Genomic DNA, 23,681 nt, shown 5'->3' with positions numbered 1-23,681 from the left:
GCTTGCAAGAGTGCAAGGTAAGACAGTGAGGACACAGGGAAAGACACCACAGACAAGGAAACTGACAGAACTTGGTAAGGCAGAGTTCACACAGGGAAACAGTATGAGACAATATACAGGGACCAAAGGATACAGGAACCAGGATATTCAGGTTCCTGGAGGGCTAGCAGAGAAGTACCAGGCAAGTACTCAGACAAGGCTAGGACAAGACAGGGACCAGGATATAAGCCTCCTTGCAGGCACTCAGAGTGTACAAGAAAAGCTAGGAGTAAAGCCTCTCAAGAAAGGCAGGACAAAGGACAGGGCCTGGCTTCCTCTGTAGCAAGGAGCTAACTGAGTAGAGACATTGCACAGGCAGGGGTTAGTGGGTGTGGTGACCCTATATAGTAAAGGGCTCCAGGTGATTGGTCGGGGATAGCTTAGACTGGTGCACCCTGACTGCATAAGAAGCAGAGAGTTCAGGCGCCGCCCCCTTATACACACAGTCAGGAAACATGAAGAGAGAAAGCAGGAAAACAAGAGGCATAGCCAGGGCCGCCATCAGGGCATTACAGGCATTACACCTGTATGGGGCCCGGTGATTAGGGGCGCCCGGCGGCCGTGGCGGCGCCTGAGCAAGCTGGGCGCTGCAGCTTGGTCTGCGCTCGCCGCTCGGGTCCCGGCCGGGCCCCCCCTACAATTTTTTCAGTGGTTCGGGGCCCCCTGTCCTCCCCCTCAGCCTGCTCTGCCTGTGTTACATTCACTCACGTCACACGCTGCCTCTTCACTTCCTCATTCCTGAGAAAGCAGAAGAGCGGTGTGCACGTGGCGTCAGACTGGGAGCGGCTGCAGGCCTGCAGCAGAGCAGAAGACTTCGGTCCCTGGACCCTGGGTGACGGTGTGGTGGACGGCCAGCGGGCAGGTAAGTGAATGTTTTTTTATGTCTGTATGTCTGGCTGCAGCCTGCTGATCATGGCCCATGGAGATGGGGACATTGGGGGCCGGGGGCCTGTTGTCTGAACATAGGGCGGAGTCTGGGGGCCGGTTGTCTGATCACGGGGGGGGAGTTTGGGGGCCCTGGCGCAATCATGGGGGGACATTGCGGGTCCTGTGGGGACCCAGGGGTCCGGCTGATGGTGGGGGACCCAGGGGCCTGCCTGGCTGTCAATGGGGGGTCACCCAGGGCCCCACCCGGCTTTCCGTGGGAGGTCACCCAGGGGCCTGCCCGGCTGTACGTGGGGGGTCTCCCAGGGGCCCGCCTGGCTGTCCGTGGGCGGTCTCCCAGGGGCCCGCCCAGCTGTCCTTGGGCGTTCTCCCAGAGACCCGCCCGGCTGTCCGTGAGGGGTCGCCCAGGGGCCTGCCCGGCCGCCCGGCTGTCCGTGGGGGGTCACCCAGGGGCCCGGCCTGCTGTCCGTGGGGGGGTCTGGGGTACCCAGGGGCCCATCTGATGATGGGGGGACCCAGGGGTGTGGCTGTCCATGGGGAGTCACCCAGGGGCCCACCCAGCTGTCCGTGGGAGGTCACCCAGGGGCCTACCCGGCTGTACGTGGGGGTCACCCAGGGGCCCAGCTGTCCTTGGGCGCTCTCCCAGGGGCCCGCCTGGCTGTCCGTGGGGGGTCACCCAGGGGCCCGCCCGGCTGTCCGTGGGGGGTCACCCAGGGGCCTGCCCGGCTGTCCGTGGGGGGGTCTGGGGGACCCAGGGGCCCAGCTGATGATGGGGGGGACCCAGGGGCCTGGCTGTTCACGGGGGGGTCTGAGGGGCCCCGCTGATGATGGGGGGGACCCAGGAGGCCTGGCTGATGATGGGGGGAGCCAGGGGGCTGATGGGGTGAGCCAGGGCCCAGGGAGACAGATCTCCAGCGCCAAGAATAGTAGGCACATTGTCTCCACCTGCAGCTCAGCCTGTAGTCCTATCCTTTTAGTTATCACAGACTGTGCTGACTAGTACCAGCATGTTGACTGTCTCCACCTGCAGCTCAGCCTGTAGTCCTATATGGGGTATCAGCCTACTCAGGACAAATTGTACAACTATTGTTCTCATGTTACACTTGGGAAAAAACGAACATTGGGGGTGAAAAGATCATTTTAGTGAAAATAAAATTAGATTTTAGATTGGCAAAAAACCAAATACAAGCGGTTAGTATGTTAATCCAAAGCCCAAGACAATAGAAAAGACCGCTTTGTAAACAGGGTTAAATTTAGAGTAGAAAAAAAGGGGTTACTAGAAATACTAGGGTCAATGATAATACCCTTTTCTTATGAAAAGTGACTTCTTCCACTCTTGATGTAGTCACGTTAATGACGATACGCGTCGGGTAACAAGAGTGGCATTCATTATGACTCGTCATGTTCAGTGAGCATGTCTTTGTTCTGCTAGTAGCAAGGGTGGCTTATCATAAGAAAAGGGTATTACAAAGCGGCCTTTTCTATTGTCTTGGGCTTTTGATTAACATACTAACCGCTTGTATTTGGTTTTTATTAGGTGCCAATCCTATTACTAACATGGCTGTTTGTTATTTATAAGGTGGCTTGATGTAATATCATCAATATTTCTTATTTAATCATAAGACTTTTTTGATTGTAGAGTTATTTGAAATTCTGAGGATTTCATTGGCCATAACGAATACACTGAATATATGTGTTTATTATATACTTGTTGCTCTGGCATACTACATAGAATACTGAACTTTTATTGAATATTGTTGTACATTTATATATTGGCCAGGAATGTCAATATATACCGTCAAAACAAAAACTGATGACTAGGTATGTGATATGGTGTTAATGTGTGATTGAGGGCATGGTGAAGTTTTTCGATGAAAGCACGGAGGGATTTTGGAAGGTTCGCATGGTGAAGGAGGAGCTAGGGTGGAGGCGGAACTGGGGGTGGAGCCTGGGCGGAGTCTAAAGGGGGGGCCCCATAAATTTTGCCAGTATGGGGCCCCGAAATTCCTAGTGGCAGCCCTGGGCATAGCACATGGAGCTGGCAGCAGACAGAAATCACCGCATGACCTGGAGCAGTGAGTAAGTTGGTGTGCGGGGATAAAAGGCCATGCAGTGATGCCATCAGGGTTGCAACAGTACCCCCCCTTTACGGTCCCTCTTCCTCAAGCCTGCCAGAATAACTTGCAGAAGAAGGAGTACGGGACCACACACAGTCCAGGCCGACAGGGCATCATTCTGGTGAGGTGAAGTAGGCGTGCCATCTGGAATTACGGAGTGCCAAGTCTCTTGGTGCCCGACAGAGACAGCTTCTAGCACAGAGGGTACAAGGACTTCTTCCTCCTGTTTGGCAGAAAGCAGGGACCTGGAAGCTTCAGACTTGATCCCTACATCAACCGGCCAGCTGGAAACTGAAGACACCTTCACTGAGTCCATTTTTAGCCCGTTATTCCAAGAAAATTGGACCTCCTCCTCCCGATGGATAAAAAACGGAGATACGTAGGCCACTGTTTTCACCTCTTCATCCACCTGCCACATGGAAGTTGGAGGCATACATACGGGGAGCCACTTCCGCCTGTTACCCGAAAAGACTGGGCCACTTCTTTCAAGTTGGCGAACGAGTACTGCTTAATCTTGGGACCTTCACCCACTGGCCATAGAGGAGCCGAAGGCATCCACTCAGGATCCATCTTCAGCCCACTATCCTGGGGAAGACAATCAAGCGACAGGGATGTTCCTGGGGACTGGTCACCGGAGATGTGCGGAGAGGGCGCCACTGCTTTCTTTTGTTCAGTGACGTCAGCACACCATGACTTAATAACCGTCAGATCAGGTGGAGAAGGTGACAATGCAGAAGACTGGCCTTGCAGTAGTGTAACTAGAAACCTCTGCTGGCTAGGCAGTTCCAAACGCAGCACCACGCTGGGTCTTTGGATCAGAAGGGGCAGTAGAGTACCCGGCTCCGAACGACCGGTGGGCAAACTGGTCAGCAGGTGGAAAACAAATGTCTTCGTGCATAACGGTCCGATTAGGAGTTGTAGTTGACCCCTCAATACTGGACTGTTCACAAGTAGGGCTCGGCCATCACCAAACACCCTCAATGGATTCTGGAGCTGTGGAGCAGGAACCACGCACAGACTATGTCTGGCTTGCAGCTTACATACATCTGCAAGGCCGAAACTCCCATAAGGCACTGGAACAGTCACAGACTTTAGTAGAGAGGAGGTACTCTTCTGGAGCTTTGGCTTCACAGGGCTGAGACCATCAGGATGTTCCTTCTCAGGACAGGCCACTGGCGACAACCTAGCCAGCCCCTTTTTCTTAGACCTCTTGGATCTTGCATGGGGGGCTGCTTTGGCAGGCTGAGGAACAGATGGGTCATGGATGGTCTCAGATGCACACACACAGCAGCAGCAGTGTCAGGCAGGACAGTATCTCACATGATGTCCGCTCCGCAGCATCACCGCCTCCGCCCTCCGGCTGCTTCCTGTGTCTCTCTGGCACAGCAGCCGCGCCACTGAATGATGATGTCATTCAGCGGCATGCTCTTCTCTGTGTCAGAGAGACACAGGAAGCGCTGGCGCCGGGCAGGAAGGATCCTTGCAGCTCCTCTCCTGCTGTTTTCTCTTGCAGGCAGTGGAACTGTTGGAATCTCTCCCTGCCCACCGCTACACATGAGGGCAATCTGGCCAGGGGCCCCCTGGAGCATCGGGCCCGGAGAAAACTGGCCAGATTGCCCTCATCATTAGTCGCCCTGCAGGGGCCCCCTGGTGCCTCTGGGCCCCCGTGCAATGCACCGGTTGAACCGGCTGTGTGTCCGCCCATTCTGATAATACATGTGCGGCCATTCAAAAAATGCCTAGATAGAAATATCCATTACTAACAATGCCTATGCAAGTGAATGGACCACCATGATAATAGAGAATAGCCACAATGACTGGTATATCTAGACAGTCAGAAAATAAAGCATTGAGACAGATACACACTGACAATAAATCTGGGCCCAAATGAGAGTCGCCCAAGAAAGGGACCAAATACCCTGAGAAAATCAAAGTGTAAACTCTGCACTCACTGTCCCAATACCATACCACTAATAGGGGGAGCTTGTGGAGATGCCCGCCGCGTGTCGCCACTGCAATGTGGCTTCGTCAGGGCCCCTAGTTATCCCAGTCCAGAAACTACTGAACCCGTGCCTGACCGGTACCCAAAGCATGTAGCAGACTAGAGACTCGGGTGGAAAGCCATGGGTAAGAAACTGCATAAGTGTGCAACCTGCCTGCCAGAGTGTACAGTGTTGTGAGCTCATTTTCTCGTTCACCTTTGATGTCCGATGAACTCCCTCTGCTGGTGAAAGGAGGTGGTGAAACTGATTTGGATGGGAGAAACCTGTCATCTGAACTGGTGGATTGCGATTGGACATCCGGAATCTCTGAGTGCATATAAGGCTGTCAACGCCCTGTAAGGTTGCTGGTGATTTCTCTGCTCTGAGCTCTGGCCTCCAGTTCAGTTCCTGTCTTCTGAAAGCTAAGTTTTGCTCTGTTATTGTTCCATGAGATTTTGTCTGATTTCCTTAGTTTTGTGTTCAGCCAGCCCCGGCTGGGGCTTTGCTGAATTTCCATTTTGTCCCTGATCGGTTAAATCTCTTTTGCTCTGTCTTCAGAATATATCAGAGTGCTGATATAGGGATTTTGAAGCCTAGTGACTTCAGGGCCGTTTTTCTTATCAGACGTGTTGGGACATTTTTGGTAGAGTTTTTGCGGATTGCAGCTAGCATCTTTTCTGTCCTTTCCTATCTAGTTAGTTGGGCCCCATCGTTTGCTCTGCCTGTCTTTCTGTCTGTGTTTGTGTTTTCCCTTTCTTTCTTTAGGCCTATTTAGCTCTCCAGCTGTGACGAGGTGTCTAGGATCACCGTAGGAACACTCCACGGCTACTGTTAGTTGTGTGAATAGGATCAGGGGTCTGCAATCCGTTAGCTACCAACCTCTCCGGTTTTCTGGACTTAGCTTGCATTTTTGTTTTTTCCTCCTCCGGTGACTCATTCATAACAGTACAGGCTCAAGCAAAGGCAGACACACAAACAGACAGAGTGGTAGCATATCCACCCACACCTTTCCTGGTGTCTGTCCCTCATTTGATGTGTTTTGGCATCATTTGGGGGCCGTTATAAGGTGTTGTGCATGCGTTTGTTTTTGCCTCCCATTGAGGTGAATGGCGTTCTGAGAATATTCTATTAATTAATTGGCGAATATTGCAAATTTGGCCAACGTAAACTGAACATTGAAATATTCGCTCATCTCTACTCCTTACTAAACATAATCCCACAATGTCTGTCCGCTATTTCATCTTTCTTCTCTGCTATATTTCTAACATTTAACATGGATAAAATCGAATTCATCATCTTTCCACCATCTGATTTAACCACGCCAACCACAACCTGTTTCCTCCATACATCTGTGACCTAGTTGCATGCAACCTCCAATCCTCACAAGATCTCCTTCTCAACTCCCCTTTTATCCACTCTTCCCACAATCGCATACTAGATTTCTCCTGTAGATCACCTCTACTCTGGAACTGTGTACCACAATATATAATACTCTCTCCTACCGTAAGTGCGAACTGTGGTAAGTGTGTGACTTGAAATTCAGTGACTTTAGATTCAGAGAGTTTCCAAGGGAGGTCTTACTGAATTGCTGTTATAGTAATACTTTTTTTTTTTTTTATTTATTTTTGCTTATCTTATTGTCTGGTGCAATCCCCATTAGGATGTGCTCCACTATTGCCAATGCCATCCAGTGCACGTCTTGCCGCATGTATGCAGTCCTTGAACAGCCGGTCAAGGGTGCATACTGCTGTGCGAGATGTGAGCACGTTGTGCATTTGGAAGCCCAGATACTGGATCTAAATGTGCAGCTGGCAACACTGAGATCCATAGACAATATGGAAAGGAGTCTTCTGCTCACTGAGCAGACGCTCAATGGGATAGATGAGGGGGGGGATGCTAGGTTGGAGCTGCAGGACAATGAAGCAGCTAGCTGGGTGACAGTTAGAAGGCGGGGTAGAGGGAAGAGCACCAGGGAGGCTAGTCCTGATCTGGCACACCCCAATAAGTTTGCAAAGTTGGCAGATGAGGGGAGTGTTAGTGCAGGAGTAGCACTGCTGCAGCAAGGCATGTCCTCTGAAAGCCGGAGGAGTGTCTTCTCCAGTAAGGGGGGAAATAGGAGAGCAGGGCAGGCCAGACAGGTTCTGGTAGTGGGAGACTCAATTATTAGGGGAACAGATAGGGCAATCTGTCACAAAGACAGGGATCGTCGAACGGTGTGCTGCCTACCTGGCGCTCGAGTCCGACACATCGCTGATTGGGTTGACAGATTACTGGGAGGGGCTGGTGAGGATCCAGCGGTCATGGTGCACATTGGCACAAATGACAAAGTTAGAGGTAGGTGGAAGGTCCTTAAAGATGATTTCAGGGAATTAGGCTGTAAGCTTAAAGCAAGGACCTCCAAGGTGGTATTTTTGGAAATACTTCCTGTACCACGTGCCACGCCAGAGAGGCAACGGGAGATTAGGGAGGTTAATAAGTGGCTCAGGAATTGGTGTAGGAAGGAGGGGTTTGGGTTCCTGCAGAACTGGGCCGACTTCTCAGTTGGCTACAGGTTCTACGCTAGGGACGGGCTGCACCTCAATGGGGAGGGTGCAGCTGTGCTGGGGAGAAAATGGCTAGAAGGTTGGAGGAGTGTTTAAACTAGGGACGGGGGGGGAGGGTATTCCTTTTATAGGAGGGGAAGACAGTGCAGATAGAGACCTGGGCACAAATAATGACATTGGGGGTGGGGGTGGCATGGGGGGTGGGGTTAGAACAGTTAATAATTTAAGAAAGAATAGAGGTACAGAGAGATACATAAAGTGCATGTATACTAATGCCAGAAGTCTCGCCAACAAAATGGAGGAATTGGAGTTAATGTTGTTGGAACATAATTATGACATGGTGGGGATATCTGAGACATGGCTGGATGAGAGCCATGACTGGGCAGTTAATTTACAGGGCTATAGTCTGTTCAGAAATGACCGTACAAATAAGCGAGGGGGAGGCATGTGTTTATATGTAAAATCATCCTTAAAACCCATCCTTCGTGATAATATTTATGAATCTAATGAAAATGTAGAGTCCCTGTGGGTAGAGATAAGGGGAGGGGGGAAAAATAATAAATTACTGATAGGGGTTTGTTATAAATCTCCAAAAATAATGGAAGCTACAGAGAATATCCTCATAAAGCAAATAGATGAAGCAGCGACTCAAGGAGAAGTCATTATTATGGGGGACTTCAACTACCCTGAAATACATTGGGGAACCGAAACCTGCAGTTCCAGCAAAGGTAATAGGTTTTTGACTACTATGAGAGACCATTACCTTTCACAACTGGTTCAGGACCCAACAAGAGGGGGGGCACTGCTAGACCTAATATTATCCAACAGGCCAGACCGCATATCAAATGTAAGGGTTGGGGGTCACTTGGGTAATAGTGATCACAAATTAATAAGTTTTCATGTATCCTTTAATAAGATGTGTAGTAGAGGGGTTACAAGAACACTAAACTTCAGGAAGGCAAATTTCCAACGGATGAGAGATGATCTTGGTGCAATTAACTGGGACGATATCCTGAGACATAAAAATACACAAACAAAATGGGAGACGTTTATTAGCATCCTGAATAGGATCTGTGCACAATATATACCGTATGGGAATAAACATGCGAGAAATAGGAGGAAACCACTATGGCTAAATAGAGCTGTAAGGGGCGCAATAAGAGATAAAAATAAAGCATTTAGAGAATTAAAGCAAGTAGGTAGTGATGAGGCATTAAATAAATACAGAAGATTAAATAAATTCTGTAAAAAGCAAATCAAGACAGCAAAGATTGAGACAGAGAGACTCATTGCCAGAGAAAGTAAAAATAATCCCAAAATATTCTTTAACTACATAAATAGTAAGAAGCTAAAAAATGATAGTGTTGGTCCCCTTAAAAATAGTCTGGGTGAAATGGTGGATGAGGAAAAAGCCAATATGCTAAATGACTTTTTTTCAACAGTATTTACACAAGAAAATCCCATGATGGATAACATGATCAGGGATAAAAATTCTCCATTAAATGTCACCTGCTTAACCCAGCAGGAAGTACGGCGGCGTCTACAAATCACTAAAATTGACAAATCCCCGGGCCCGGATGGGATACACCCCCGAGTACTGCAGGAATTAAGCACAGTCATTGATAGACCACTATTTTTAATCTTTAAAGATTCCACAATAACAGGGTCTGTACCACAGGACTGGCGTATAGCAAATGTGGTGCCAATATTCAAAAAGGGGACAAAAACTGAACTTGGAAATTATAGGCCTGTAAGTTTAACCTCAACTGTGGGTAAAATCCTGGAGGGTTTTCTAAGAGATACTATACTGGAGTATCTGGAGAAGAATAACCTTATGACTCAATATCAACATGGGTTTACAAGAGACCGTTCCTGTCAGACTAATCTGATAAGCTTTTATGAAGAGGTAAGTTCCGGACTGGACCAAGGGAATGCAGTGGACGTGGTGTACATGGACTTTTCAAAAGCTTTTGATACGGTGCCACACAAAAGGTTGATACATAAAATGAGAACAATGGGGATAGGGGAAAATATGTGTAGGTGGGTTAAGAGCTGGCTCAGGGATAGGAAACAAAGGGTGGTTATTAATGGAGCACACTCGGACTGGGTCACGGTTAGCAGTGGGGTACCACAGGGGTCAGTTTTGGGCCCGCTTCTTTTTAACATATTTATTAATGACCTTGTAGGGGGCATAGAGAGTAGAATTTCAATATTTGCAGATGACACTAAACTCTGCAGGGTAATTAATACAGAGGAGGACAATTTTATATTACAGGAGGATTTATGTAAACTAGAAGCTTGGGCTGATAAATGGCAAATGAGCTTTAATGGGGATAAATGTAAGGTCATGCACTTGGGTAGAACGAACAAGTTGTATAATTATGTGCTTAATTGTAAAACACTGGGCAAAACAGTCACTGAAAAAGACCTGGGTGTATGGGTGGACGACAAACTCACATTTAGTGGCCAGAGTCAAGCAGCTGCTGCAAAGGCAAATAAAATAAGGGGATGCATTAAAAGAGGCATAGATGCTCATGAGGAGAACATAATTTTACCTCTATATAAGTCACTAGTGCGACCACACTTAGAATACTGTGTACAGTTCTGGTCTCCGGTGTATAAGAAAGACATAGCTGAACTGGAGCGGGTGCAGAGAAGAGCGACCAAGGTTATTAGGGAACTAGGGGGTCTGCAATACCAAGACAGGTTATTACACTTGGGGTTATTTAGTTTGGAGAATCGAAGGCTTAGGGGTGATCTTATTACAATGTATAAATATATGCGGGGACAATACAAAGACCTTTCTAATGATCTTTTTACTCTTAGACCTGTGACGGGGACAAGGGGGCATCCTCTACGTCTGGAGGAAAGAAGGTTTAAGCATACTCACAGACGCGGATTCTTTACTGTAAGAGCAGTGAGACTATGGAACTCTCTGCCATATGATGTTGTAATGAGTGATTCACTACTAAAATTTAAGAAGGGACTGGATGCCTTTCTTGAAAAGTATAATATTACAGGGTATATACACTAGTCTCCTTAATATTGCGTTGATCCAGGGAGCTAGTCTGATTGCCGTATGTGGAGTCGGGAAGGAATTTTTTTCCCCAATGTGAAGCTTACTGTTGCCACATGGGGTTTTTTTGCCTTCCTCTGGATCAACATGTTAGGGCAAGTTAGGATAGGATATGGGTTGAACTAGATGGACTTAAAGTCTCCCTTCAACCTTAATTACTATGTTACTATGTTACTATGTTACCATGGGAACCTTCAAAAGAACCTGAAGAAATACATTGTCCGATAAGCCTACAACTGAGGCTGGGATCACACATGCGAGGAATACAGCCGAGTCTCGCATGTTAATACCCGGCACTGCTGCTGGCACTCAGGAGCAGAGCTGATCTGAGTGCTGGCGGCAGTGCTGGGTATTAACATGCAAGACTCGCATGTGAGATCCCAGTCTTACACTAACCATCACTCCACCACAAGCAGCTCTACCATCACCTATTGTACCCTTACTCATCCCTTGTAGACTGTGAGCCCTCATAGGCAGTGTCCTCTCTTCTCCAGTACTAGTTGGTGACTTGTATTTTTAAACAATACTGTCCTTTTTTATGTATACTCCTTTTTACATGTAAAGCACCATGGAATAAATACTGCAGTACTGCTGCCAAAGAAAGGGAATTGAGTAGACTGTACAGTAACATACACTACCGTTCAAAAGTTTGGGGTCACCCAGACAATTTTGTGTTTTCCATTAAAACTTATACTTTTATTAATCAAATGAGTTGCCAAATGAATTTAAAAACTAGTCCAGACATTGACAAGGTTTGAAAAAAAATATTTTTATTTAAAATAAAAATTTTCTCCTTCAAACTTTGCTTTTGTCAAAGAATGCTCCCTTTGCAGCAATTACAGCATTGCAGACCTTTGGCATTCTATCAGTTAATTTGCTGAGGTAATCTGGAGAGATGTCACCCCATGCTTCCAGAAGCCCCTCCCACAAGTAGGTTTGGCTTGATGGGCACTTTTTGTGTACCATACGACAAACTGCTCCCACTACAGTTCAATGGGGTTGAGATTTGGTGACTGCGCTGGCCACTCCATTACAGATAGAATACCAGCTGCCTGCTTCTTCCCTAAATAGTTCTTGCATAATTTGGAGGTGTGCTTTGGGTCATTGTCCTGTTGTAGGATGAAATTGGCTCCAATCAAGCACTGTCCACAGGGTATGGCATGGTGTTGCAAAATGGAGTGATAGCCTTCCTTATTCAAAATCCCTTTTACCTTGTACAAATCTCCCACTTTACCAGCACCAAAGCAACCCCAGACCATCACATTACCTCCACCATGCTTGACAGATGGTGTCAAGCACTCTTCCAGCATCTTTTCAGTTGTTCTGCATCTCACAAATATTCTTCTGTGTGATCCAAACACCTCAAACTTGGATTTGTCTGTCCATAACACTTTTTACCACTCTTCATCTGTCCAATCTCTGTGTTCTTTTGCCCATATTAATCTTTTCCTTTTAATAGCCAGTCTCAGATATGACTTTTTCTTTGCTACTCTGCCCTGAAGGTTAGCATCCCGGAGTCGCCTCTTCACTGTAGACATTGACACTTGCGTTTTTCATGTACTATTTAATGAAGCTGCCAGTTGAGGACCTGTGAGGCATCGATTTATCAAACTACAGACTCTAATGTACTTGTCTTGTTGCTCAGTTGTGCAGCGGGGCCTCCCACTTCTCTTTCTACTCTGGTTAGAGCCTGTTTGTGCTCTTCTCTGAAGGGAGTAGTACACACCGTTGTAGCAAATCTTCAGTTTCTTGGCAATTTCTCGCATGGAATAGCCTTCATTTCTAAGAACAAGAATAGACTGTCGAGTTTCACATAAAAGTTCTTTTTTACTGGCCATTTTGAGAGTTTAATGGAACCAATAAATGTAATGCTCCAGATTCTCAACTAGCTCAAAAGAAGCTTCTCTAATCAACCAAACTGTTTTCAGCTGTGCTAACATACTTGCACAAGTGTTTTCAAGGGTATTCTAACAATCCATTAGCCTTCTTACACAGTTAGCAAACACAAAGTACCATAAGAACACTGGAGTGATGGTTGTTGGAAATAGGCCTCTATTGCATTACAAACCAGACGTTTACAGCTAGAATAGTCATTTACCACATTAACAATGTATAGACTGTATTTCTAAATCATTTAATGTTAGCTTCATTGGATAAAACTGTGCTTTTCTTATAAAGATAAGGAAATTTCCAAGTGACCCTAAACTTTTGAACGGTAGTGTAAGTTTTGTTTGTTTGTTTGTTTTTTAAAAAAAGCTCAATTATACTATTTCTTCTCTGGGGAAATTGATGCCACTTTAGTGGTGGTGGCAATTATTTTGGGAAATGTTTGTACTCCAAATTGGGTCTACTTCACGTGTGTTGCTTGAATTTGGCAGGGCCACCAGCACAGCAGGCCTACACCAGTCCTTCAACCGCCTCTTAATTTAAGCCAAATTTCAAAGCTATAAATGCTGGCCCAGACACTGGTACCTCATGCATGACAAATGGCTGACTGCTTCTGTGCCATTATAAAATGTTCTATTGTGGGTCAATTGATGAGTAAACTACCTATGTTACTATCCTTAATTTTCTACCAATAGTAGTCTATTAAACTGATGCTTGTGCTACCTGAGTGTGGCTGTGAAAAAAATAATTGAGCTGTTGCATGAGGTATCAAGGCTCCCAGCAAAGGTGGCTTACACCACTCCCTTACCCACCACATTGTAATTTTAACTTCAATTCAAAGATCTAAATGCTGTCCCAGACCTTCATACCTCATGCGTGACTCATGGCTGACTGCTGCTGTGCCATTCTAAAATTTCTGCTGTGGGTGAATTGATCAGTCAACTACCTGTTACCAGCCTTCAGGTTTTTTTTCTAACATTGGTGGTCTACGAAGCTGATATTTGTGCCACCTGAGTGTGGCTGAGTAAAAAAGCAGTTTAAGCTGTTCCATGAGGTATCAGGGCTCCTAGCACAGCAGGCTTACACTGGTCCCTCACCTACCTCATCTTAATTTAAACTTTAATTAAAAGCTGTAAATGCTGGCCCAGACCCTGATACCTCATGCATGGCCCATGGCTGACTACTCTCCTGTCAAATTTCTACTGTGTGTCAATTGATGCCACTTTTCCTGGTTTCTGTCCCTAATTTGAGCTGTTTTGGTAGCGTATTTCCCCCCCAAGGTGTTGTCTATGAGTTTGGTTTTACCTCCCATTAAATTCAATGGGGTTCAGATATTTTCATCGAACAGTTCAATGAAGTGTTCGGCGAATATCGGGATGTTCGCCGAATCTGAACGGAACTGAACCTTGAAATGTTCTCTCATCTCTAGTTGCTACCTAGCAGCGACATAATAGTCCACCTAATCACAAAAGACTAGGGGATTAATTCATCAAGACCCAAGATTCCCTCATTGTTCTTGATAAGAGGGCATGTTGGAGAGGAGGCTCCTGAATCACTAAGAGGGGATGCTAGGTGCACCTCACCACAATTTTTAATCCAGCTTCTGCTTGTCATGTATTTGAGAAGCGGGGATTGCCATGCCCTACCACACCTCTGTCCCACCCCAGCCACGCCCACTTTTGGGAGCTGGGGGAAACATATGGCATATTAGAATTTCAGAGGATTCTCTCAGCTCTAATCATGGACCCATAGCACCCACCCAACATCATATTATGCTTAACCCCATGGCTGGTAATATGCAGTGCTGTGCATCTACTAAACTACTTTATTTTGCACCCCAAGCTGTAGCGTAGCAGAGGGGCCCACCCAGCGCTATGCTACCCTTAATTGTATTGTAAAAGTCCCACTGAAGTCACGGAATCATGCCACATCAGGATTCTGGTGTCCTGTGCATGCGTCCACCCAAACCTCGCTGGAAGACTCATCAGAATCCTGGATTAGGTGAGTGTATGATGTTTTTCCTATTACAATTAAAACTTATTGAGGCATCATAATCAATCGGTGACCCTGAAACAGGAGGGGGGGCACATACATTATACGGACTACTGTGAAGGCCCTATAAAGTGTGGGGTTCATTAAACAGTTTGGGGGATAATGTAGAGCCTATTAAACAGTGTAGTTGCAAAAGTGGGGGCCATTATACAATATAGTAGTTAATGTTGGGGCATTTATACAGTATGGGAGCCAATGTGGGCCTATTATACAGCGTACTAGCTAATGTGGAGGCCTTTATATAGCTTGGGGGCTAATGTGGGAGCAGTTATACAGTATAGGAGCTAATGTGGGGCCCACTATACATTATAGGGGTAATGTGGGGCCCTTATACAGTATGGGCACAAATGTGGTAGCCATTATACAGTCTTTGGGCTAATGCAGGAGCAATAATACACTTTGGGGACTAATGTGAGGGCCATTATACAGTTTGAAGGCTAATGCGGGGGTCATTATACAGTGTGGAAGCTAATATAGGTGTCATTATAATGTTTGGGTGATAATGCGGGGTCAGTTATACAGTTTGAGTGCTAATGTGATGGCCATAATAAAGTTTGGGGCTTACGGTGGGGGCCATTATTAAGTGTGGTAGCTAATGTGGGGGCCATTATACAGGGTGGGCCGTTTATATGGATACACCTGGGTGGGCCATGTATATGGATACACCTAAATAAAAAGGGAATGGTTGGTGATATCAACTTCCTGTTTGTGGCACATTAGTATATGGGAGGGGGAAAACTTTTCATGATGGGTGGTGACCATGGGGGCCATTTTGAAGTCGGTCATTTTGGATGCAACCTTATAAATGGCCCACCCAGGTGTATCCATATAAATAGCCCTCCCTGTACAGTGTGTTGGGTATTACACTCTGAATTCTACTGTGAGGTCCATTATACAGTGTGAGGGTCATTATACTGTGCTTTGGAGGAGCAGTGGAGACATCATACTCAGTATAGAGGAGCTGTGGGCCCACTATACTGTGTATAGAGGCGCTGTAGATTGTGGTACTGAGAAAAATTCAGCAGATGCCCGAGACTGTAGGGCACAGCCCCAAATTCGGGACTGTTCCATTTTTAAGCACAGAGTCAAAGTTTTTCTGTACTATTAAAAAGTCTGCTTAATATCTGCACAAAAATTGAATCAAATAAAGGGGAAAGTAGCAGAAAAGAAATGCAACAAACACGTAATAATTAGAGAAGATTGTTAATATGTTGTGTGGTAAGGAGTCCGACCCTTGCATAAAATATGTCTATTTGCTAATTTGTGATGTTTATTATAAAAAAAACAAATTAAAAATTACATTTTTTAAATTAACAAGTGATTTTCAATATTTTTTTAGTAATTTTACAGGATGAAAAAATCTCTTATTCTTCCTCTAGAATACAAATACATAGAAATACACTACTATGTAGTAATGTATCTATGTAGTATGCCTGTGGAGTCAGAGCCTGCAATACAGATCAAGTATACAAATTTCTACCTGTTACATGACCAGAAACTGTGGCTCAATGTTGTATGTAATGTTGAAGGTTGCGAGTTCAAATACTGGGGAGACTCACAAAAAAAGAAAAACATGATGTTTTTGTAATTGCTTTTTTATTAATCTAGGTTATTTTTTAGGAAAACAAAAATCAGATTTTTTTCTTCACCTCTAGTATACAGGGAACAAGATAAATAGTTACATTGTTATAAACAGTGTACTGTATCTCTATGGACATGTATCATCTGCTTCTGGGTTTATTGCCTGCAATACAGATCAAAATTACCAAATTCTCCTATTAAAGAATCCCAGCCCCTCAAATAAAATCTAGTAAAACTTGCACTCTCATATCCAAATATCCCCCTCCGTCTGAGCCCCACTGTGCCTTAACTGCAGTAAGTGGCACACATATTTGGCATTATTGTATTGGAAAGTAAGCACTTAATTTATGGGATGCATGTTTCTAGAAGCATCAGAAGAGCACTTTGTATTGGGTCGCTGCAACATATGCTGGAAATACACTGTATGGGCGCACAATGTATAGGCAATAAACTGGCAGATTTTCAATCCTTCAGAAAAAATGAAAAAAGCATGAATGTTACAAAATACTGCAGCTGTAGATGAATTCATTGGGAAGTGTAATTTCTACAATGGGTCACTTTTGGGGGTTTTCTACTGTTCTAGCATCTTAGGGGCTCCAGAAGCATAAGAGTATGGAGCGAGGCCACACTCACTGGCTGCAAGTATATATAATAAATACATGTCCTCCGATCCCAGATTGGAAACTGGCAAAACCCTGCAGCGCACAGAGCGTCCTCTGGGGGTAGTCATAGGTCTGCAGTCACATAGAGTGATTTCAACCGAACCACCCCTTTAAGATCAAAATTTACTCCGTCAATAAGGGATTAATTGTATAAAAATAAAAATTTACAAAATTGCCAATATTTAAAAATTGTAGTCAAATTTCAGAAATGTTAATAAATAAGCTTAACCCTTTTCTGACATATGACGTACTATCCCGTCCATGTGCCCTGGGCTTTAATGCCCATGGATGGGTTAGTATGTCAAACGCTATCAGCCGCGCTCACAGGGGGAGCGCGGTTGATCGCAGCCGGGTGTGAGCTGATTATCACAGCTGACACCTGGCACTAAGTGCCAGAAGCGGTCACGGACCGCTCCCGGTACTTTAACCCCCGACACACTGCGATCAAACATGATCTCAGTGTTCTGGTGGCATAGAGAAGCATCGCTCAGGGAGGGGGCTCCCTGTGTGCCTCCCATAGATCATCAGAACAACGCGATGTGATTGCATTGTTCTGAGGTTCTCCCTGCCTGCAGATCCCGGATCCAAGATGGCCACGGGGTCCTTCTGGGTCCTACAGGGAGGTGGCTTCTCAGTGCCTGCTGAGAACAGGACCTGAGAAGCCTCCTTCACTGCCTGTGCTGTACAAAGTGTCAGATCAGTGATCTGACTTTATACATTGATGTCCCACCCTGGGACAATGTAAAAAAAAGTAAAATAAAAATATTATTCTGTATAAAAATATTTTTTTAAAAATCCTAAATAAAGAAAAAATAAATAAATATTTTTCCAATAAATATATTTCTTTATGTAAATAAAAAAAACAATAAGGCTAAGTGCACACGTACTTTTTTGCCCTGCGGATTTTTCCACGCAGAATTAAAGAAATCCACAGGTCAAATGACCTGCATTTTTCCTGCAGATTTCTTCCTGTTTTTTTGCGGTTTTCTTGCTGTTTTTGTGCGGTTTTCCCCTGCGGATTTACCCCTGCGGATCTGGAGAATGGAGCAGGTGGAAAAGCGCACAAAAGAAGTGACATGCTGCATATTTTGAACCACAAGAAAACCGCATGGAAAAGTCCACAGCGTCTGCACAGCGTTTTTTTTTTCTATTGATTAACATGCTACTGTACATCACAATGCGGATATGCAGTGTTTCTGCGCGGTAAAATCCGCTGCGGATCCGCTGGAAATCTGCATCGTGTGCACATGGCCTAAAAGCACACATATTTAGTATTGCTGTGTCCATAACGACCCGACCTATAAAACTGTCCCACTAGTTAACCTCTTCAGTAAACACCGTAGAAAAAATAAATAAAAACAAGGCAAAAAACAATGCTTTATCATCACACCGACGAACAAAAAGTGGACTAACACACAATCAGAAAGATCGATATAAATAAACATGGTACTGCTGAAAACGTCATCTTGTCCCACGAGAAACGAGCTGCCACACAGCATCATTAGCAAAAAAAATAAAAAAAGTTATAGCTCTCAGAATAAAGCGATGCAAAATAATTATTTTTATATATAAAATAGATTTTATTGTAAATGCCAAAACATAAAAAAATGATATAAATGAGGCATCGCTGTAATCGTACTGACCCTAAGAATAAAACTTCTTTATCAATTTTACCTCACGGTATAAAAGCCTCACCCAAAATAAATTAATGAATTGCTGTTTTTTGTTCATTCTGCCTCCCAAAAATTATAATAAAAACTGATCAAAAATGTCATGTGGCCGATAACACAGGTCAACGAAAAAAAATTTTTTTTCTGGTGTCCAAAATATTTTAATGAATTTGGGGTATTTTTGGGGTGCTGATTCTGAATATGTCATCAGTTTTGCCAGATTGGCTCAAGTTTTTGAGATTTTTGGTATCTTATTTATAGCACTTGTTGGTAAATGCGACGCATCATCTCATTAATTTCTTTGGATTAGTACTTGAACTGAGCAGTTCTCAATATAGTTTTGTGTTAATTAGTGTTCTAAAAGTTTGTTCATAGCTTGATTTTTGCACTAACTTTATGTTGTTGTCTGTTTTCCAGTGAAAAGCATGAACTCATCATGAAGAAGTTGTCTTAACGATCCAGACTCATTCTGTTACATTTGTGGTGAATATACACTGCCAAAACATAGAAGAAACATAACACACTTCGTAAAAAAAGTGTATTTTGCCTATTTTGGGGTTATGCTTGGGGACCAAGACAAGTTTTGGGCACCACACATAGTGTGCAAAGCATGTATCGAATTATTACGAAAATGGAGCAAAGGACAAAGAAAAAGCTTCAAATTTGGTGTTCCAATGGTGTGGAGAGAGCCAAAAAATCATCATGATGACTGTTATTTATGGTAAACACAGGTACAGGCACATCTTCACAATGAGGGACAGGCCTTCTTGCAGATTCCATGTTACTCCCATTTTCGTTTCTTATGCTTATTGAATCCTTGCACTTGCACTGCACAGAAATAACAGTCATCATGATGATTTTTTGGCTCTCTCCACACCATTGGAACACCAAATTTGAAGCTTTTTCTTTGTCCTTTGCTCCATTTTCGTAATAATTCGATACATGCTTTGCACACTATGTGTGGTGCCCAAAACTTGTCTTGGTCCCCAAGCATAACCCCAAAATAGGCAAAATACACTTTTTTTACGAAGTGTGTTATGTTTCTTCTATGTTTTGGCAGTGTATATTCACCACAAATGTAACAGAATGAGTCTGGATCGTTAAGACAACTTCTTCATGATGAGTTCATGCTTTTCACTGGAAAACAGACAACAACATAAAGTTAGTGCAAAAATCAAGCTATGAACAAACTTTTAGAACACTAATTAACACAAAACTATATTGAGAACTGCTCAGTTCAAGTACTAATCCAAAGAAATTAATGAGATGATGCGTCGCATTTACCAACAAGTGCTATAAATAAGATACCAAAAATCTCAAAAACTTGAGCCAATCTGGCAAAACTGATGACATATTCAGAATCAGCACCCCAAAAATACCCTAAATTCGATGAAATATCTTTGGCACCAAAAATGCTGTTGACCAGTGTAATGATACCAATAAAAGCGTCAACTTGTCCCGCAAAAAAACAAAATCTTAAATGACTCTGTGGGCCAAAATATGGAAAAACTATAGCTCTCAAAATGTGGTGATGCAAAAACTATTTTTTGCAAGAAAAAGCATCTTTTATGCCAAACATAAAAACCCGCTATAAATAGTAAATCAAACCCCCCTTTATCACCACCTTAGATAGGAAAAAATAATAAGATAAAAAAAGTATTTATTTCCATTTTCCCATTAGGGTTAGGGTTGGGGCTAAAGTTAGGGTTAGAGTTAGGGTTGGGGCTAAAGTTAGGGTTAGAGTTGGGTCTAAAGTTAGGGTTGGGGCTAAAAAGTTGAAAAAGTCAAACGGTGCTCCTTCCCTTCCAAGCTCTGCACATATAGGGTATCGGAATACTCGGGACAAATTGGACAACAACTTTTGGGGTCCAATTTCTCCTGTTACCTTTGTGAAAATGAAAAATTGGGGGCAAAAAGATTATTCTTGAAAAAAAAATATGATTTTTTATTTTTACGGCTCTACGTTATAAACTTCTGTGAAGCACTTGGGGGTTCAAAATACTCACCACACATCTAGGGGTTTCCACTGTTTAGGCACATTAGGGGATCGCCAAACACAACATGACATTCATTCTTATTTTCAGCCAATTTTAGTTTGAAATAGTCAAATGGCGCTCCTTACCCTCTGAGCTCTGCCATGCGCCAAAACAGTGCTTCCCCCCACATACTGTATGTGGTATCAGCGTACTAAGGACAATTTGGACAAGTTTTGGTGTCTAATTTCTCCTGTTACCCTTGGGAAAAAAAAATGGATCTGAAGTACATTATGCGAAAAAGGGTTAAATGTTTATGAAGGGTTAATAACTAATAAACTTCTTGAAGTTTTTACAATCGTGTTACTTTTGGGTATTTTCTATCATATAGACCCCTCAAAGTGACTTCAAATGTGATGTGATATCGCTGGTCAACTTTTAACCCTTATAACTTCCTAACAAAAAAAAATTGTTTCCAAAATTGTGCTGATGTGAAGTAAACATGTGGGAACTGTTACTTATTTAGTATTTTGTGTGACATATCTCTGTGATTTAAGGTCATGAAAATTCAAAATTGGAAAATTGTGAAATTTTCTAAATTTTTGCCAAATTTCCGTCTTTTTCACAAATAAACGCAAGTCATATCAAAGAAATTTTACCACTAACGTGAAGTAAAGTATGTCATGAGAAAATAATGTCAGAATCACCGGGATCCATGGAAGCATTCCAGAGTTATTACCTCATAAAGGGACAGTGGTCAGAATTGTAAAAATTGGCCCGATCATTAACATGCAAACCACCCTTGGGGATAAAGGGGTTAAATTATATTGAGCTAAAACTCTCCAAATACTCAACGTGTGATCATTTCCTTAGGGTACAACCCCATGATCAGAAAATAGAAGCGTTTTGGACATAGCGTATTTTCACCGCGTCCAAAACGCTGCATTCTAATCACCCAGTTAAATTCGCATGTGTTCATTGAACCAATGCGAATTTAACTCACGGAATGAGTGGCTATGGGTGAAACTACATTCCACTACTATCCTGCAGATCTCTCCAAAAAAAAAAGCCCTTGTCAAGTTCTCCAAAATCAAATAGCCTCACCAAGTTCACATTCTCTTTGCATTGTAACCGCAGCTGTAGCTGTAATGACAATGCTCTCCCGCGGGTTTAGTATACTTCTATGAGCATCCTGGGGGACACATAACAACCCTCATATATGATTCCTCTCACTGCTTCACAACTCATAGACTTGTATTGGTATATTTGTTCCATGAGTTGAATAAAAATTAGACATGTCTCCATGTTTGGGTGCAGACCACTAGTTTAACAGAAAACAGACATAGAAGACACAGAGTATGTATGTGGGAACCTGATCTCTGAATGAGTCCTTGCTTATACATTTGAAAAATAATGTGCTTATATTGAGATTGAGATTGATTGTGAATATATATTTTCTATCTTTTCCTAGATAACATGCACCATAATTTTATCCTCACTGTTAATAGTCCAAAGCATGCAGCCACATTAGGTAAGTTTTTCTCTCAAAATGGCATGTTTTACATTAATTCGCTTAGTAAACGAGCATCACATTTTTGGAGTTCACCATCTGGGACAAGATTGTCATGGCCCTGCTGCCTACAATTTTAAAATAATTGAAGGAGCTCTAGTGACTCCTGTAAAAACTCCCAAAGACACCAAAATATTTTGTAAAACTTTCAAGCAGAAAACTGCTAAAAACTGCTTGATGAATCAAGGTCTCAGTTTTTTGATATTTTAGCAAATAGAAAAAGGTCTATATGTAGCAACTAGTTAGTAGCATATCTACTACCATTTTATGAAATAGCCTATTTAAATAGCAAAGAAATTGTTGTTTTAAATTTGTAATTATTTTTTTTTTGTTTTACTAATTATGGAGGTATTGATTGAAAAGCAAGTAGTTATAAAATGTTAAAATCTACCACTTTGTAATATGTGTAAAGATCATATTTTACCTCTTCAGTTCTAGTTTACTGCTGTAATATTTGTTAAAGCACTATTCCAACCTGTTTTTTTTATTGCAGCGTAGTAGTGGTGCTTCTAATCTAAGGTCCTTGACCCTTGTCTTAAGGTACTGTCACACTTAGCGATGTACCAGCGATCCCGACCAGCGATATGACGCGGTCAGGATCGCTGGTGCATTGCTAAGTGGTCGCTAGTGAGCTGCCACACAAGGCAGATCTCACCAGCGACATAGCAGGGGTCGGGGGTCACTACTTACCTGTCACACCAGGCGATCCTGTGTCCTCCCGCCCGGCTCCACGCGTCGCTCGTCCTCACAGCAGGAAGCTGACGACGAGAAACAGTCCTGAACGTTCTCACACGATCAGCGATAACCAGCGGGGGAGCGGTCGGAGGTAAGTATCACACATAGCGATATCGCTAGCAATATCGCTATAACGTCACAAAAACCAGTGACGCTATAGCGATATTGCTAGCGATATCGCTTAGTGTGACAGGCCCTTTATACTCACCTGCTAATATCTTCACCTTATACTGACACAGCTCTGGTCAGTCTTCAGGAGGTTGTGACCTGCCAGATCCTCCAGTGTTTGCTGAAGCGAGCCGGCAGTCACTTTTCAATATAAGTCTATGAGACCTTCATTCTAGCGAGCCCGGTAAATCAGAAGATGGCACCGCAGGATAAGAGCATCACTGATAAAATGTGAGATGGTGTTGGGTAAGTATAATACTAGAGTCAGGGATTTAAGATTAGTAGCACCACTACAGCGCTACAAAAAACTCCACCGGAATGGTGCTTTAAGGAACTGGTTTGACTCCTGTGCCCTGTTCACAGTTGGTTGTATTTCTTAGGCATATTTGGATATAGTAACATCTGCAGCTTATGCTGGATGGACTATATTAAACAGTAGGGATGAAGGAAATGTGTTCGGTGATACTCGGTTATCATTCGTGTATCACGGTGCTCGGATGTTCTCGTTTTTCAGCAAGCAATGGGTGGTGCTCAATTTAAAACTTGAATCCCTGCCCTGACATGGGGATTGCCTGTGAGTCACTGTAAGGCTGGAGTTACACTGGCGAGTGTGATGCGAGAAACTCGGGCAAGTCTCTCGCATCAATACCCGGTATTCTATTTATTACAGGAATAATATCAGGTTAAATTATAGCATCTCATATGTAAAGTTGCTGCTGTAATTTCATGTATAGATTTCTA

The 23,681-nt window shown here is 43.8% G+C and overlaps 1 protein-coding gene across 3 annotated transcripts in view; it reads left to right on the top strand.

Annotated features, from left to right (window-relative positions):
• SHISA7 (shisa family member 7) overlaps window positions 1-23,681 on the top strand; it is a 397,834-nt gene that overhangs the window by 343,169 nt on the left and 30,984 nt on the right. For 2 of the 3 annotated variants that reach the window (XM_073562405.1, XM_073562404.1), the window contains exon 4: window positions 21,939-21,998. The exons of the other annotated variant lie outside the window; for it this stretch is intronic. In XM_073562405.1, coding sequence (XP_073418506.1) covers window positions 21,939-21,998 — 60 coding nt within the window. The remainder of the gene's footprint in view (window positions 1-21,938; window positions 21,999-23,681) is intronic. 3 annotated transcript variants of the gene reach the window in all.

The sequence above is a fragment of the Dendrobates tinctorius genome, unplaced genomic scaffold (assembly GCF_039654945.1).
Source record: "Dendrobates tinctorius isolate UK_male_01 unplaced genomic scaffold, ASM3965494v1 ptg000350l, whole genome shotgun sequence".
Lineage (NCBI taxonomy): Eukaryota > Metazoa > Chordata > Amphibia > Anura > Dendrobatidae > Dendrobates > Dendrobates tinctorius.
The sequence above is the reverse complement of the archived record's forward strand: the minus strand, read 5'-3'. Positions and strand labels throughout refer to the sequence as shown.